General features: G+C 38.6%; 1 protein-coding gene across 1 annotated transcript in view; it reads left to right on the plus strand.

Moving 5' to 3' along the window:
- Window positions 1-414: 414 nt before the first annotated feature.
- LOC104052267 (macrophage mannose receptor 1) overlaps window positions 415-14,497 on the plus strand; it is a 33,743-nt gene continuing 19,660 nt past the window's right edge. The window contains exons 1-11 of the mRNA XM_064444734.1: window positions 415-547; window positions 2,890-3,285; window positions 4,116-4,289; window positions 6,564-6,722; window positions 7,450-7,563; window positions 9,874-10,020; window positions 10,946-11,128; window positions 11,671-11,828; window positions 12,229-12,339; window positions 13,435-13,550; window positions 13,980-14,128. Coding sequence (XP_064300804.1) covers window positions 478-547; window positions 2,890-3,285; window positions 4,116-4,289; window positions 6,564-6,722; window positions 7,450-7,563; window positions 9,874-10,020; window positions 10,946-11,128; window positions 11,671-11,828; window positions 12,229-12,339; window positions 13,435-13,550; window positions 13,980-14,128 — 1,777 coding nt within the window. The 5' untranslated portion in view covers window positions 415-477. The remainder of the gene's footprint in view (window positions 548-2,889; window positions 3,286-4,115; window positions 4,290-6,563; window positions 6,723-7,449; window positions 7,564-9,873; window positions 10,021-10,945; window positions 11,129-11,670; window positions 11,829-12,228; window positions 12,340-13,434; window positions 13,551-13,979; window positions 14,129-14,497) is intronic.

Genomic DNA, 14,497 nt, shown 5'->3' on the forward strand with positions numbered 1-14,497 from the left:
CGATGTTGCTTGGTGCATCAAATCAAATTAATATACCTTTGGTAGCAGTGAAGACCTATCTGGCCAAGAAATTTGCATGTATTTTTTTCTTAGTTTCCCAGGTCTGTATGTATGAGATTTAAAGTACAGCCGCTTAAAGTGCACTCTATGCTTCTTTGTCTTTCAGGGCCAGGACTTTACAATGCCAGAGCAGAACAAGAAAGTTAAAAATTCAGCAGAATGATGTTGAACTGTTCAATTTTTGCCAATTGCATTCGAATGTAAGGAAACTTTACTTTGAGATGCAAAGTTTGAATTCTGTAATTATTTATAGATTTCAAAATACCATGTGACAGGATATTTCCTTATTTAGAGCCCAGAGTTTTCTCTTTCAACTAAAACTCCCCAAAACTGAGGAGAGCGCACCAACTGGTTTCTTAAGGACTTCTACTGCAGCAATTAACTTCAGCTCATCTCTTTGTGAATAAGAAGAAAGAAATGAAACACTTGACTTTCTCTGCAATCTTAGTTTTCCTCTCTTTCGTTCACACTGCCTTTCAGACACTCGGTGAGTCTTTGTTTTTTATCCCCTGCAGAAGTGGATGTGAAAGTAGGCATTTTTGTTGTCTTGCTTGTTTCTCAGGCTGTTTAAGATTTTCGCACAGCTTGACTGCCCTGCATTTCATATTCATCCTAACTGGAGTGGTCCACAGAAGTTTAAAAAAGATGCAGATACAGAGATGCTGGTCCACTTTTAAACAGAGAGGAAGATTCAAGATGGGGTGAAGCTGGGAATCAGAAGTCAGGACAGAGTCATGTATGCAGATAAATATTTCCTTTTGGATACAAGTCAATTATTGGTTATGTCTGCTCTGTGAAGTAGATAGACTTCACAGTGTACTCCATAGTCCTTGTTTGTATGTGTGACTGAGTTACAAAAAAATGAAAAAGATAAAGGAATTAAATAGGGTGCTGTATGTGTATCTCTTAGGATGAGGTTCTGTGGGATGAGATGGAGCTTGTGGATTGCTGTGAGATGTAACACTGAGCAGATGCCAGTGAAAAAAATATTTAAAAGATCAGAGTCAAGGACAGCCCTGGAATAACCACTATGGCTTTCAGAATAAGGATGAGAGGTATAGTTAAGGCTCTGAAGTTGATCAATGACAGATCACAGCTCCCTTTTGATGTGAGGATGGTGATAAGGTTCAAGGACATTTTTGATTCATCCTTCAATTCGTTAGATTTGTGGAGGAGTGGGGTACAAATCACAGCTTCTGAAAGCAAACACTGTGCCGTGTGGGCTGTGCCAGCACCAGCCTGTGCTAAAAGGGAATCTCCCCTCTGCTCTGTGACCTGGGACCCCAACTCATGTGATAGCCCAAGCACGAACATCACAATTTCCTGCAAGAACTCCTATTATTAGACCCAAAAATACTACGAAGGGCAATAGCTGAACCTTAGGGCACTACACAAAGCACTTAGTTAGCAGTCAGAAATAAAAGATTTAATAAGATTTAAAACTTTCTGTCTGAATGGTCAAAGAAAGAAGAAACTAAGTCTTAGCTCCAAATTTAGATCTGAAGAAGTGAAACTTCCATAGATTACTAAGGTGGTCAAGGTAATACAGGGCCTTCTCGGGAGAGCTCAGGTATTAAATACAGATATCCTAACAAGAACTATTCTTCCTGTCATAGCTTCCCAGAATTTCCCAGACACTTCCTGCTCTGTTCACTACTCAACATTGGCTGTGCCTTGACATCCTACCTATTTATTTACCACCCTATATATTTACTTTAGTGTTTGGAAGGGTGGGTCACTGCCCCATGTGGTTATTCTCTCAGATGGATATGGGGGTGATGCTTCATCTCTATTTCCAGGTGGGGATTTGAGGCACAGAGAACTGAAGGGCAAAGCCTTGCCCTCCTGTCCCTTAGGTCCTAGAACATTCCCTGTAGTTGAAATTTCACTCCCTCACGACCCAAAGCCAGTGGGAGCTGTATGCTACTTGACATTTTGAAAAGCAGGCAGCTGTGTTCACAACCGATGCCCAGCACTGAACCATCTGCTTTACACATTGGCAGTACAACTGCAGTATTGGGCAGCCCTTCCCAGCAGGGCCTACTGATCTTGATGGATTGCTAAGTTAGGCTGCCTATAATCCTTTGGGAGTGTTAGTCAGTTTGTTTGGCATTCACATATTGTCTTTCCATAAGAATGCCTAGGCACACACCTATAGTATCTTTACCTCTATATACTGCCCAGTGTTGGTTCTTGTGAGAATGTTTGTGATTTGACTGTGTCAATTATCTTGACTTCTTAGGAATGACGAATTAATGAGAGGATAGTGGAACAAGGCAAGATAACAAGTCATAGTTCCAGTTTTTCATCCTAAAAACCACCCCAAACCACAACAGAACATGCCAGTTACAGAAGGAGCAAGAGTCACAGAAGGCTCACTCACTGACTGTTAAGCACAGTGTAACTGCATGGAGATGTATGTAACATGAGCTGAATCTATGGTGCATGAAGTGATGGCAAAATTCCAAACCTTCAGTAAGGTCTCTTTTGGAAATCTTGAAAGAAATGTGTATTTCAGGAGGGATTTAGAAAAAATGAAATCCACTATACTCATAAAAATTCCATTATACAGATGACATTTTTTAAGCTGTCATAATGTATTTTATGTGCTGTTATTCCTCTGTATTTTATTTACATAAGCTGCACGTATTTTTGCTTCACAGAAGGAAATAAGTTTTGAAAATGCTGTTTCATCTTTGTAAAAGCCACTCAGATTAGCAGTCTGCTGACATGAGTCAGATCAGCATAGAATCAACAGCGCTTTCCTCACAAGCTCCCCCACCACGTGCTCACAATAAATAGGTTAATTCTGATTATTTTGTTTTGCAGGCAGTGAAATATTTTTAATGTACAATGAGGATACTAAGCTCTGTTTAATTGCTCAAAGTTCTCATGCAGTCACAACAGCTGCTTGCAACAAAAACACTGAGTTACAAAAATTCAGGTGGGTGCCTGATCACCAGGTGATGAGCATGGCATTTGCACAATGTTTGGGAGTGCCCTACAAGCAAAATCAGGCTAAAATTTCTTTGTACCCCTGCAACAAGAAAAGTGAATTCCAGAAATGGGAGTGCAGAAATGCAACCTTGGCAATCCAAGGGGAAGATTTATTTCTCAGCGCTGGCAAAAATAAAGAAAATATCGTGCTCGACATAGGATCAGTGATGGTGAATAAATGGAAGGTCTATGGAACCATGGATGATTTGTGTTCTAAAGGCCATGAAGGTAAAGTTTAAAGGTTAATCTTGACGGTTTCTTCCACTTGTTTGCCTCACAGATAGGGTCCTTTGTTTTCTGCTCCCCTTAGTCTAACATCAGCTGTTCCACCTCAGGCAATGTTGGACTGGAGGATGATTCATTTACATACTCAGGCCTGTGTTCCTGCATCCTGGAGACGTACAGGTGCTTAGCTTCAGAGAGAAATAGTATCTGCAAAATGTGCATATTTTTCTTTTCTTTTAAAGGAAAAGGTGGATCTAGCAATTTTTTATTGTTAGCTTTAATCAAAGTGCTCTATTCAACTTTATCCTAGTACTAGTGAAGTTGTATTAGCATTATTGGGTGAAAGGCAAGCATCCTTAAGTTTAATACTCCTATAGTAAATATAAGGAAATAATTCCATGCATACTACCATTCAGTTCCTCTACAAGATTTCAGATGACAAAAAACCCCAAAACATTTAACAGTTAAATCAATGATTTATTTTTAGTGAATGGTGTGAAGCTACATGAAAACCAAAATAATGCTATTTTTAGAAACTTATTTTTAAATATATGAGACATAAATGACTACATTTTTTCATAGTTCTTGACTACAGTATAAAACTGCTCTATTTCCAGCCATTACAGCTGGCAATATTGTAAGTAAATGGTAGATTGCAAGACATACCCAGGACTTCCTTGGAAGACACTGCTGGTGCCAGCAGGTCTCCAGTTATCCTTGTGTAATACTTGTAACACTTTCTCCACATACTCTTATGGAGAGTAGAGATACATAGAGAATTGTGTCCCCCGGATTCCTGCACCTATATTAGCATTTCTCTTTTGCCCCCTCAGATCTGTTTACACTGTTAGGAAACGCCAATGGAGCTCCATGTGTCTTCCCCTTCCAGCTGAGTGGTAAATGGCACGCTGGGTGCACAGCTGCTGGCAGGTCAGATGGCTTGCTCTGGTGTGCAACAACTCCCAACTTCGATGCGGACCATTTGTATGGGTTCTGTCCAACTGGAAGTAAGTCCCAAATGCTGACATAGATGCTATAACACAACACTGTTAGGTAAATATATCAATACTGAGACACTGTTACTAATATGGAAGGGAAAAAACCTTGTAATGACTTTATTTTACTCAAAAAATGTCTCTGCCATGCCATAACGTTTGTTACAGAAGAAACAAAAATGTTTCTTATGAGCTACAGTCAGGCTGAAAGTTGTCTGGGTGTATCAGTCAGCAGCTAACACCAGGAAAAGACAGTATGCTTTAAATATGACTGCATTCAGCATAAAATAATCTCAAAATTGAAACGCTACTCACAGCCTAAATCTTTTTGGGTAATTGCTATTTGTGGTAACAGTAGTCTGACCTTTTCTACCCATGCAAATCCCTACAGTCCACAGAAGGATGTAGTTTGTTTTCTGAAAGACACAAAATAAGAAGATTGGCTCAGATGTCTTACTGAAATAGCAGCCTCATCAGCCTCTCCCTTGTAATGTTTCAGATAACATTACAAGATAACATTATCTGAACAGATGCATGTGTGTGCATCTGAGTGATGAAGGACATCAAAATACAGTGTTAATGAAGATATTAAAAATGCTGCCTCAGACTTAATTTTTCAGTGCTATACCACAGACCCACTATTTGTCATTTTGATAGGAGTATTGCACTGGGAAACCAGGTTCAACTCATTATCAACCACCATTTTCATTGATATTACTGAAAATTACTTCCTGGTGCAACATTGCATGCAGTACCTTGAAGAATCCCAGAACATCCTCACTATATAAACTGGCAAACATGATGTATTTGGCATTATAAAATTGCTGGGACAGTACCACTAACACTTGAGCCTACAATTTAAAAAAATGTTAAAAATCTGAAGTGAATCAGCAACAAACACAATAAAAATTAGAAAGCATTTATTCTCATGAATCATTCATGAAATTCAATATTTTTTCTTCAACAAAAGAAGGGGAAATGTAATCACAGCTTGTTAGCACTTGCCCAGGGAACTGCTCTGCTAAGAGCGAGTTCTCAGAAGACAATTCTAAATTCCAATTACCTAAAATATATGCAGACTAGAGATAAGGAATACATTTTAAAAAGTCATAGAATCATTGAATCATTGAATCATTTAGGTTGGAAAAGACCTTTAAGATCATCAAGTCCAACTATAAAACTAACACTGCCAAGTCCACCACTAAACCATGTTGCTAAGCATCACATCTACATGTCTTTTAAATACCTCCAGGGATGGTGACTCAATCACTTCCCTGGGCAGCCAGTTCCGATGCTCAACAACACTGTCAGTGAAGAAATTTCTCCTAATATCCAAACTAAACCTCCACTGACACAGCTTGAGGCCATTCCTCTTGTCCTATCACTTGCTACTCGGGAGAAGAGACCAACACCCACCTCACTACAACTTCATTTCAGGTAGTTGTAGAGAGCAATAACATCTCCCCTCAACCTCATTTTCTCCAGACTAAACAACCCCAGTTCCTTCAGCTGCTCCTCAGAAGACCTGCTCTCCAGACCCTTCATCAGCTTCATTGCCCTTCTCTGGACACGCTCCAGCAACTCAATGTCTGTCTTGTACTGAGGGGCCCAAAACTGAACACAGTATTTGAGATGCAGCCTCACCAGCATCGAGTACAGGAGGACGATCACTTCCCTGCTCCTGCTGGCCACACTATTCCTGGTACAAGCCAGGATGCTGTTGGCCTTCTTGGCCTCCTGAGCACGCTGCTGGCTCATGTTCAGCCGTCTGCCAACCAGCACCCCCAAGTCCTTTTCTGCCAGGCAGCTCTGCAGCCACTCCTCCCCAAGCCTGTAGTGTTGTAAATGTAATTAATGATGGCATAGTTTGAAAAGCAAACTTTCCATCATTGGAAAGATTTGCATTTCAATTGTATTTCGGCCAAGAATTAATTTGGGCATAGCCTATGAGCTGTTGAACAAGTTTTCAGAGTAGATAATGTCCAAGGTGCATTTTTCCTTTATTGATCTCTTTACACTATTTTTTTTTCACCTGGACGGTACCAGATTTGACAGGGGAACCTGAAAATAAATTATTAAAGGCCCATCTCTGCTAATGTTAATGGAAAACCCTCTTTTACTTAACAAAGAGCAAGCTAATGGAAGAGTACAGGTTTTGGGGGTCTGAGCCTCATTTGCTCCAAGAATCTCATTTAACAAGTAAGGTTGCAGTTAAATTTTCTCATAACATTTTGTGTAAGATGTTTATGACAAACTGAAATATTAAATCTCTTTCCTTTCACACAGACAATGACAGATTTTGGAGTACAGATCCTTTGACAGGAATCTCCTATCAGATAAACTACCAGTCAGCTCTCACATGGCATCAAGCAAGGAAGAGCTGCCAGCAGCAGAATGCAGAATTATTAAGTATCACAGAGATACATGAACAACTATATCTAAGAGGTGAGCTAATATGCAAAACTCCGTAAAAAGTGTCTAATGGGTTTTTTTTCACTGATTATAAATGTTTCAGTGCTTTAATCACATTACAATAAATAGCTGATGTAATAATAGTATATGTGCTACTAGGGAAATAGCACAATTACTGTGAATCAAGCTTTTTATAGGTGGAAATTTTGTAAGTTGTGGAATTGCCATTTGAAATTGTTTCTATTATTATTATCATTATTATTATTATTATTATTATTTCAAAGAAAGTTAAGGATTTCCAGATTATTCAGCAAAAGTTGGTTCCAGCTCAGAAAACACCAGAAAGGTCCCAGAAAGGGACCTTACAAGGAGGATATTCATTATAGGACATAGTCATTATATGACTTTTGTGTTAAGAAATCAGTATTCTTCACATACATCTAATGAAATAGATTTTTTTGAAATACCATAAAAATTTTATACAAAACACTATTCAAAATCTAAAGACTTTCTGGATTTATGCATAGACTCTGTATTATGAAGGCCCTGTATCAACTGCATCACACTTAAGCAAACTTGTAACATAAATATTAACAATAGCAATTCAGTGTTTTGGTTTTCAAAGCTTATTGCTTACATATAACTGTAGAATAGCATTAAATTCAGATTCAGCAGACATTTATTATCTTCCTCCAAACTTTGAAAATGCAGAGCATTTTCTAATGAATCTCATTAAAATTCAACTCTTTTGGTTACCTAGATTGGATTGACAGCAAGAGATCCTCTCTCTGGATTGGGCTTAACAGCCTGAATCTCAACAGCGGCTGGCAGTGGAGCGGTGGTGTTCCCTTCAGATACTTTAACTGGGCACTAGGTAGTAATTGTTTTTTTTAACAGTTTTTGGGATGAATCTTTCCTGCCAGAATGCTGAGCGCATATTAATAACTGTCCTGTAATATTCCTCATGAACATGAGAAAATGGAGTTGAAAGTCTGTGAGATTAAAAAGCTGAGAATGATGCTTTTCTTCACTGGATATACCACAAGGAGTTTCAAGTAGAAGAGTTAAATAAACTAATCTCCTGACAGAAGTAGATAAAGTGAAAAGTATTAGTTGAGCTGTAGCATGCTAGGAATGCCTTCAAGTCAGTTAAAACCCCTGTGTCTCTTTGACTCTCACAAGGGCTATCAGATCCCACAACCTGCAAGGACTCAGCTGTTGGTGAGCATTAGTCTTTCAAAGCCTTCCCCTTCACCTTTTTATGCTTTTCCTCTTTTCTTGTCTCCTCTCCTCTTTAACATTCAGGAGAGACTGTAAATAGATTTCACAGCACTGGCAGTTTATCTTTGAAAGTCACTTAATTATTGTCATGGCAACAGCTGGTTGCACCAAATGCTGAATGTTTGCTTGCTTAATAAATGCGCATATTCCATCTTTTGGCCTTCCCCAAGTCTAAAAGGTGCCACCTGTTTTTATCTGGCACAGAAGATGAAGGGAAAGCCCAGAGCTGCTGAGTCTGGTAGAGGGTTTTCTACCTTTTGGTCAAATTCCTTAGGCCTTGCAGAGAAGAAGAGCAGTTGGCTTCCAAATCAAGTACCCCACACCCTTGGATTTACTGTATCCCCACATGATGGCCGTTATGATGAGTTAATCTACACATTTCCAGTTTGCTGCAAAATTATTATAACTTGTATCTTTTGGAGGGAGGAGGGAAAATAAAAGGTCATTGCACTGTGCACCTCTCTGAGAAGAGGAAAATGCTGCCCATTCCTCAAGGACAGTGGTCCTGGAGGACCTCCTGGAAGGCTGGTTGCAGCGTCAGGCAGGGGAGAGACACACAGCAAGTGTGAGGGTATGTGAGGGGCTCATCTTGCAGCAAGGAACAGATCTGCAGCCAAGTTGCCAAAGAGACATGCAGAAAAGACCATCCCAATGGGCCTGTGTGTAACTTTTTTTGTTCCAGCACGCCACTGAAAGCTGCTGGATCAGAACCTTATACAGAAAGGAAATACTCCCTAGCAAGGGCATTGTGGAAATGAGATTTGTTTTCACATGTGATTTGGTATGCCTCATCCAACAGATGCGCCTTATGTTTTATTTTAGGAATTCCATATCATTATTTTTGTGCTCTGCTAAGTATAGCTCTAGAAATTAGAAGCCATTTAACATGCTCCCATAAAGATGAAGCCTACCCTGCCAGGCTTGAACCATTCGAGGTTCCCACCACTCCCTACTCAACTGCCAGACAACTTAACCCACAGATTTGTGGCATTTTGCTTTTGTCTCATATTTTTAACATATAATTTTAATTCACTGAGCTTGGTTTAGCTCTACAATGCAGAGCTAGAACTCTAACTTTCGAGTTTTGAAATTTCTTTTTATTCTTAGCAGATGATGGCTCTTACTCTGAAGAATGCTCTTCTCTCTTCACATCTGTAAAATTCCTTGTCTGAATATGAACTATATTAGGATGCTGCCTTACTCTGTTCCTGCCCAAAGATATTAGCTCAAACTGTGTCCTCTGATTTCAGGAATGTAACTGTGTTTTGCGCTCATTACTTAGTCCTACTAGCATAACTGGGTCCTGACCACAAACTGTGTACAAAATTAGATGTTTCATGAGCTGTGGAACTATGAACTCTTGATTTCCTACAGTCTGTGTACAACATTGCAACTGTAGCAGCACCAGGTACTGCTTCAAGGTCTGGACTCTTCAGTCCAGCATCGACTGAGGGGGCAACAACATAATTTATTCTGCAACTGGTTGTGAGCCACATATTCCTCAGGAGGTGTATGGCTGACCCTATGCTCAGGCTGATTAAACATGGTGAGGGGACAAGGAAAGGACTTGCTGCAGCCTTTCCATCAGTGCGGGCTCAAAGTTTACTCTCGCTTCTGTGCAAGCCAACAATTTTCACAAAACTTACAGGAGTGGCTTATTTTTGAGACCACTGTTTTGCAATCAAATATGGCAGAAAGTGTGAATTATGCAACAAGCATCTAAAGAAATGTTTTGATGGGTACTTTTAAATTACATTTCCTTATCTCCAGTAGAAAAATAACTCTAGCAATAAAGTAATGAGTCCGTAATTGACACATGAAAAGGCTGGAAGCAAATTGTTCTTTCAGCTGCTGACATAAAACCTGTGCTACATAAAAATAGTTTGGTTTTTATTCTATGAAGGAAGCCCTGAGCCTGAGCCTGAGAAACACTGTGCAGTACTAAATCCCAGAAGAGATGCTAAATGGGAAAAACAGTCATGTGAGCTGAAAGTTGGCTATATCTGTAAAAAGGAAAATTCCACACTGGATCCTTTCATTATTCCATCAGGTATGTCAAGCAAATAAACACCCTTTGATAAAGACAGAATTTGTGTCACTAAAATGAAATTTCATGGCTAATTAAAGTAAAAAAAAAAAAAAAGCATTGTCATTGTTCTTCTGCTTTGATAAGTGGCACAGAACAAAGCATACTGTTATTTCTTTAACCAAATATATTTAAATATTGGAAATGTTCCTGGAACCCAGTAACCACACAAGCAATTTTTTTTCCACGTTATTATTCACGATTCCAGAGGCACTGGTCTAAGCCATACGCTATCGCAAAAGTATGATGGACTGCATGGATGTGAAAATAAAGTTAGAGATGCCTCACCCTCCCTGCAGTGCATTCTAATGAAAATACCAAGGCTTATCACCGAAGTCTTGGAAGGATGCACCAACAGGCTCAAACCACCTTCCCAATGTGATCGCCTGTAACCTAGAAAGATAGCAAAAAAGAGCAAGTTCCTTCAGACCATTTTTCTGCTGTACTTTTCTCTGATTTATTTAATGAGACTTAGTATGGAAAACCACGTGTTCAGACAATTACTTGTGCTGCAGTAATAAGGCCTTTATGAAGCGTGAAAAACATCACTGGGTGGGGTATATTGTGTGAAAACACTACATATCGAATTCCAAAATATTCCTCTGTCCACAAGTGAATATTTCACACTAGTGAAGCCTCGTTACCACCACCTCCATTATGTTTCTCTTTTGCTTAAATGCAGTATGTTTTCTGTAAAAGTATAGTGTGCAACAGCAAACAGACCAAAATGTATGTTTTATATGCATGAGGAATGAATAGAAGTACTGCTTATTTGTAATCACTCAATTTTCATTCTGATTAGTTAATTAAATGATTTCAAATGTAATTGCAGTTATTGTAGACTTAAATTTGCACTGTTTAAAAACTTGAAATACCTATTGATTTTGAGGGGATGCAGAGCCTGTTAAATGCCCAGAAGGATGGTTGCCCTATGGAGATCACTGTTTCATGGTTTATAGAGACCCCAGAGTATGGAGAGAAGCCCTAATTTCCTGCAATGAGAGCAATGGCAATCTGGCCAGTATCCACAACCCTGAGGAGCATGGCTTCATACTGTCTCAGCTTGGCTACGGTGAGTATTTCTACAGGCCAGTGTTTCGTACAAATGGAGAATTATATTATTAGAAATCTTACAGGATATATTAAAAGAATCTTATTTGTTTGATATGAATATTAATAGGGAAGCCCACAGATATATAGGTTAAAAAAAACCACACACCAAGAAACCACAGGAGGAATCATTAGTGCTCTCTTCATTTTCTTTTTAATTCTTTTTGATTTTCGTTTGTTTTTCACTCCATGAAATCACTTGAAGGAAATAACAGCTCTAGTTACTGCAGTATTTGGGTGGATTATCTGCTTCAGACACCTTGTAGCTGCAGATACAGTAATGGACTTTTACTGATAAAGCTGAGGAATCTCATTTCCTGCTGGTATCTCATTTTTTAACTTCTTGAAAGAAGAATGTGAATTAGATCCTAAAATAAACTCCACTGTCACTTAATCTAGATGAATTTGTGTTGTGATGTGGCAATTTCAGCTTGTCTCTATAAAATCTTGCTCCTGTTGACTATTTCAAGTCAGGTACTAACACAGGCGAATTTCTGTTCTTAGAATCTGCGGATGAGCTGTGGATTGGTCTGAATGACCTCAACACTCAAATGTACTTTGAGTGGAGTGATGGGACTCCTGTGACATATACCAAATGGTTGCCTGGAGAACCAACCCATGCAATCAATGGTCAAGAAGATTGTGTCATTATGGCAGGAGAGGTAGAATCATTCCACATTTGTTTAGCATTATAGTATTTGGGTTTTTTTTCTATTTCTAGATTTTTTTATGAATGCAACTTAGAAACAAATCAGGGAATGGTATTTTCATTCAGAAAAAGGGTTATTCTAAATTAAATTTATAATTAAATTAGAGATAACTAGGCAAATGTTCATATCTGCTTGTGAGTGTACATTATATGCCAAGCAAATCTTAACACTCTGCCCATGACACTTAGCTTAACATAACCTCACAATTAAGCACAAACACTTGGAGTTTATTAAGAAGTACAGATCTTTATTCTCCCATTGACACAGTATTAAAAAACAAAAAATCAATAACATTTCTAAAGGAAACAGGTTCTGCCTCACTATTTTTCACCTCTTCCCAAACTGCATCTAGGATGGATACTGGGCAGACAGTGCCTGTGATAGAAAATTAGGTTACATCTGCAGAAGAGACGCAGTACAAGGAGTTTCTGGGACAGTAAAGACTGATCCTGCCTGCCTGAAGGTAAGAAGAAAGTATAATCAAGAATCTGGTTAGCAAAAATCCATTGTTTTCACAAGTTCCACTTGACATTGAAACCATCATATGTTTTTTTTTTTTTTCCCTAACAAGTGTGATTGTACATCAAATTCAGGGTGAGGATTTTCACTATATTTCCTTATTTAAAATAAAGCTATTTTGAAATTTTTTTCAGTCAATATCAGTCAGGCCCATTATCTCTCAGAACTGCCTGTGAAAGAGGCTAAAGCGATTGCTGCTGTGTTCTGCATATTTGTTCTATTTTTCTACAAACCATGTGCAGTTATCTAAGACATAGAAGAGATTTGGAACCATTTCTGGACTATGTGACATGATGCAAGATGACAAATCTCATCACTGAAGCCAAATCAAAACAATCAAATTGCTTTTAAGAATGAATTTGTTTTGAACAACTTATTGTATCCTACTGCTTTTTTTCCGCCTTCTCTTCCCCCCTCTTTTTACTTTCCTATTTACTACCTTTCTATACTTAGTAACATTTCCCACAGCTAGGCAGCAGCCAAATACTGAACACAGATTTACCTTTCTCAGAGGCAGCAAGCAAGTCTTGAGCTTGTATAGAAAGGAAAAGTGACTTGGAATTCAGCTGTAGTTTTGGCAATTTTGTTTTTCAATAGTTTTTATGCTACCTCTTCAGTCAGGCTTCTTAGGTTTGTTGATGAGTTAAATCTTATAATTAGTCTAGTTATTGTTCTTTTAGCCTGGAAACATCAGGAAACTTGAGTCGGCATCTCACTATAACACCGACTACTCTCTTTGGTTCTGAGCAAGGAATTATTTTACTCACCTGCTTCTGAATACACTCTCCGTTCTTGTTGCCTCTGACTTTTTTATCAGTTAAAATTTATCAGTTAATAATTGTCAAAAAAGGAGGACTCATATGCATTAAATATCTTCTTTCTGGATGTTTACTAAGCTTAATTTCCATTAGTCCACTGGAATTCAAATTACTGCATTAGGTTATATTAAAAATATGTTGATTTAAGAGCAGACACTAAAATTCAAGCACTATAATGTATGCGTTTTTTACTGCAAATATATTCCACGTGTTCCTGACAGGGTTGGGAAAGACACGGTTTTTACTGCTACCTGGTTGGACATATATCTGTAACATTTTCAGAAGCAAAGAAAACCTGTGAAAGGAGCAGTGGTTATTTAACAAGTGTAGGAGACAGGTATGAAAAGAGTTTTAAAACTGTACATCTGATGGAATAATCTTGGAATTTTATAAAATAGTTGAGAACTTTCTGGAAAAAAAAGTATGAAACCAGAAGACCATAATATCCCTTTTCTGGAGGAAAAAAAGTCAGTTAATACAGTAGGTCTTTTCTAACTAAATATATTTTACACATTTGTGTTTTCCAGTACTTTACTCTGAAAGAACAGACCACAGCTGCTTCTGTTCTGTAAGAAGCAGTTTTTGAGTATAGCACGGCTACACCCACTATTGAAGCTAGTCCATCTGCTATCCAGTTAAGCAACATATTTCCACTTAAAATCAAACCTAATGGAGACTCCATTCGTTCTAGTTTTGTGTAGTTTAGGATGCTGAGAAATGGCAGACTAAGGGAAATCTAGGCTTAATCTGACTCCTGTCATTTCAGATATGAGCAAGCCTACCTGACCAGCCTCGTTGGTCTGAGCTCTGAGAAGTATTTTTGGATTGGTCTCTCAGACACAGAAGAGCAAGGGATGTTCAAGTGGGTGACTGGTGAAGGTGTTCTGTACACAAACTGGAACGCAGCAATGCCTGGTACTCTGCCACTGCAGTAAATTTATGCTACCAAGGAACTTTCTGTGTTGTAATTCTAAACTGTTTTCCAACTTTGCTTTGGCATCATCCATGATGACACATATGAACATTCTGCCTTTGAAATAGCAGTGTCTCTGATATAAGATGCCATGAAAATATTTCTTTTCTGGTTCTTCATTGCTTACAAGAGCAAAATCAAACTGACCTGAAAGGGTAAAATACTTTCCAGCCAAATCCTTGCAGTGAGTGGCATAGGAAAGACGCAGGCACAGCGTTGTTCATGCACTTGTACAGCTTTTCAAAAGGGACAGAAGATGATGAAGGACTCCACTTGCCAGTTTCCTCTTTTTACAAAGCTCCCCCTTTGAG

This window comes from Phalacrocorax carbo, chromosome 2 (genome assembly GCF_963921805.1).
Source record: "Phalacrocorax carbo chromosome 2, bPhaCar2.1, whole genome shotgun sequence".
In the NCBI taxonomy this organism is placed as follows: domain Eukaryota; kingdom Metazoa; phylum Chordata; class Aves; order Suliformes; family Phalacrocoracidae; genus Phalacrocorax; species Phalacrocorax carbo.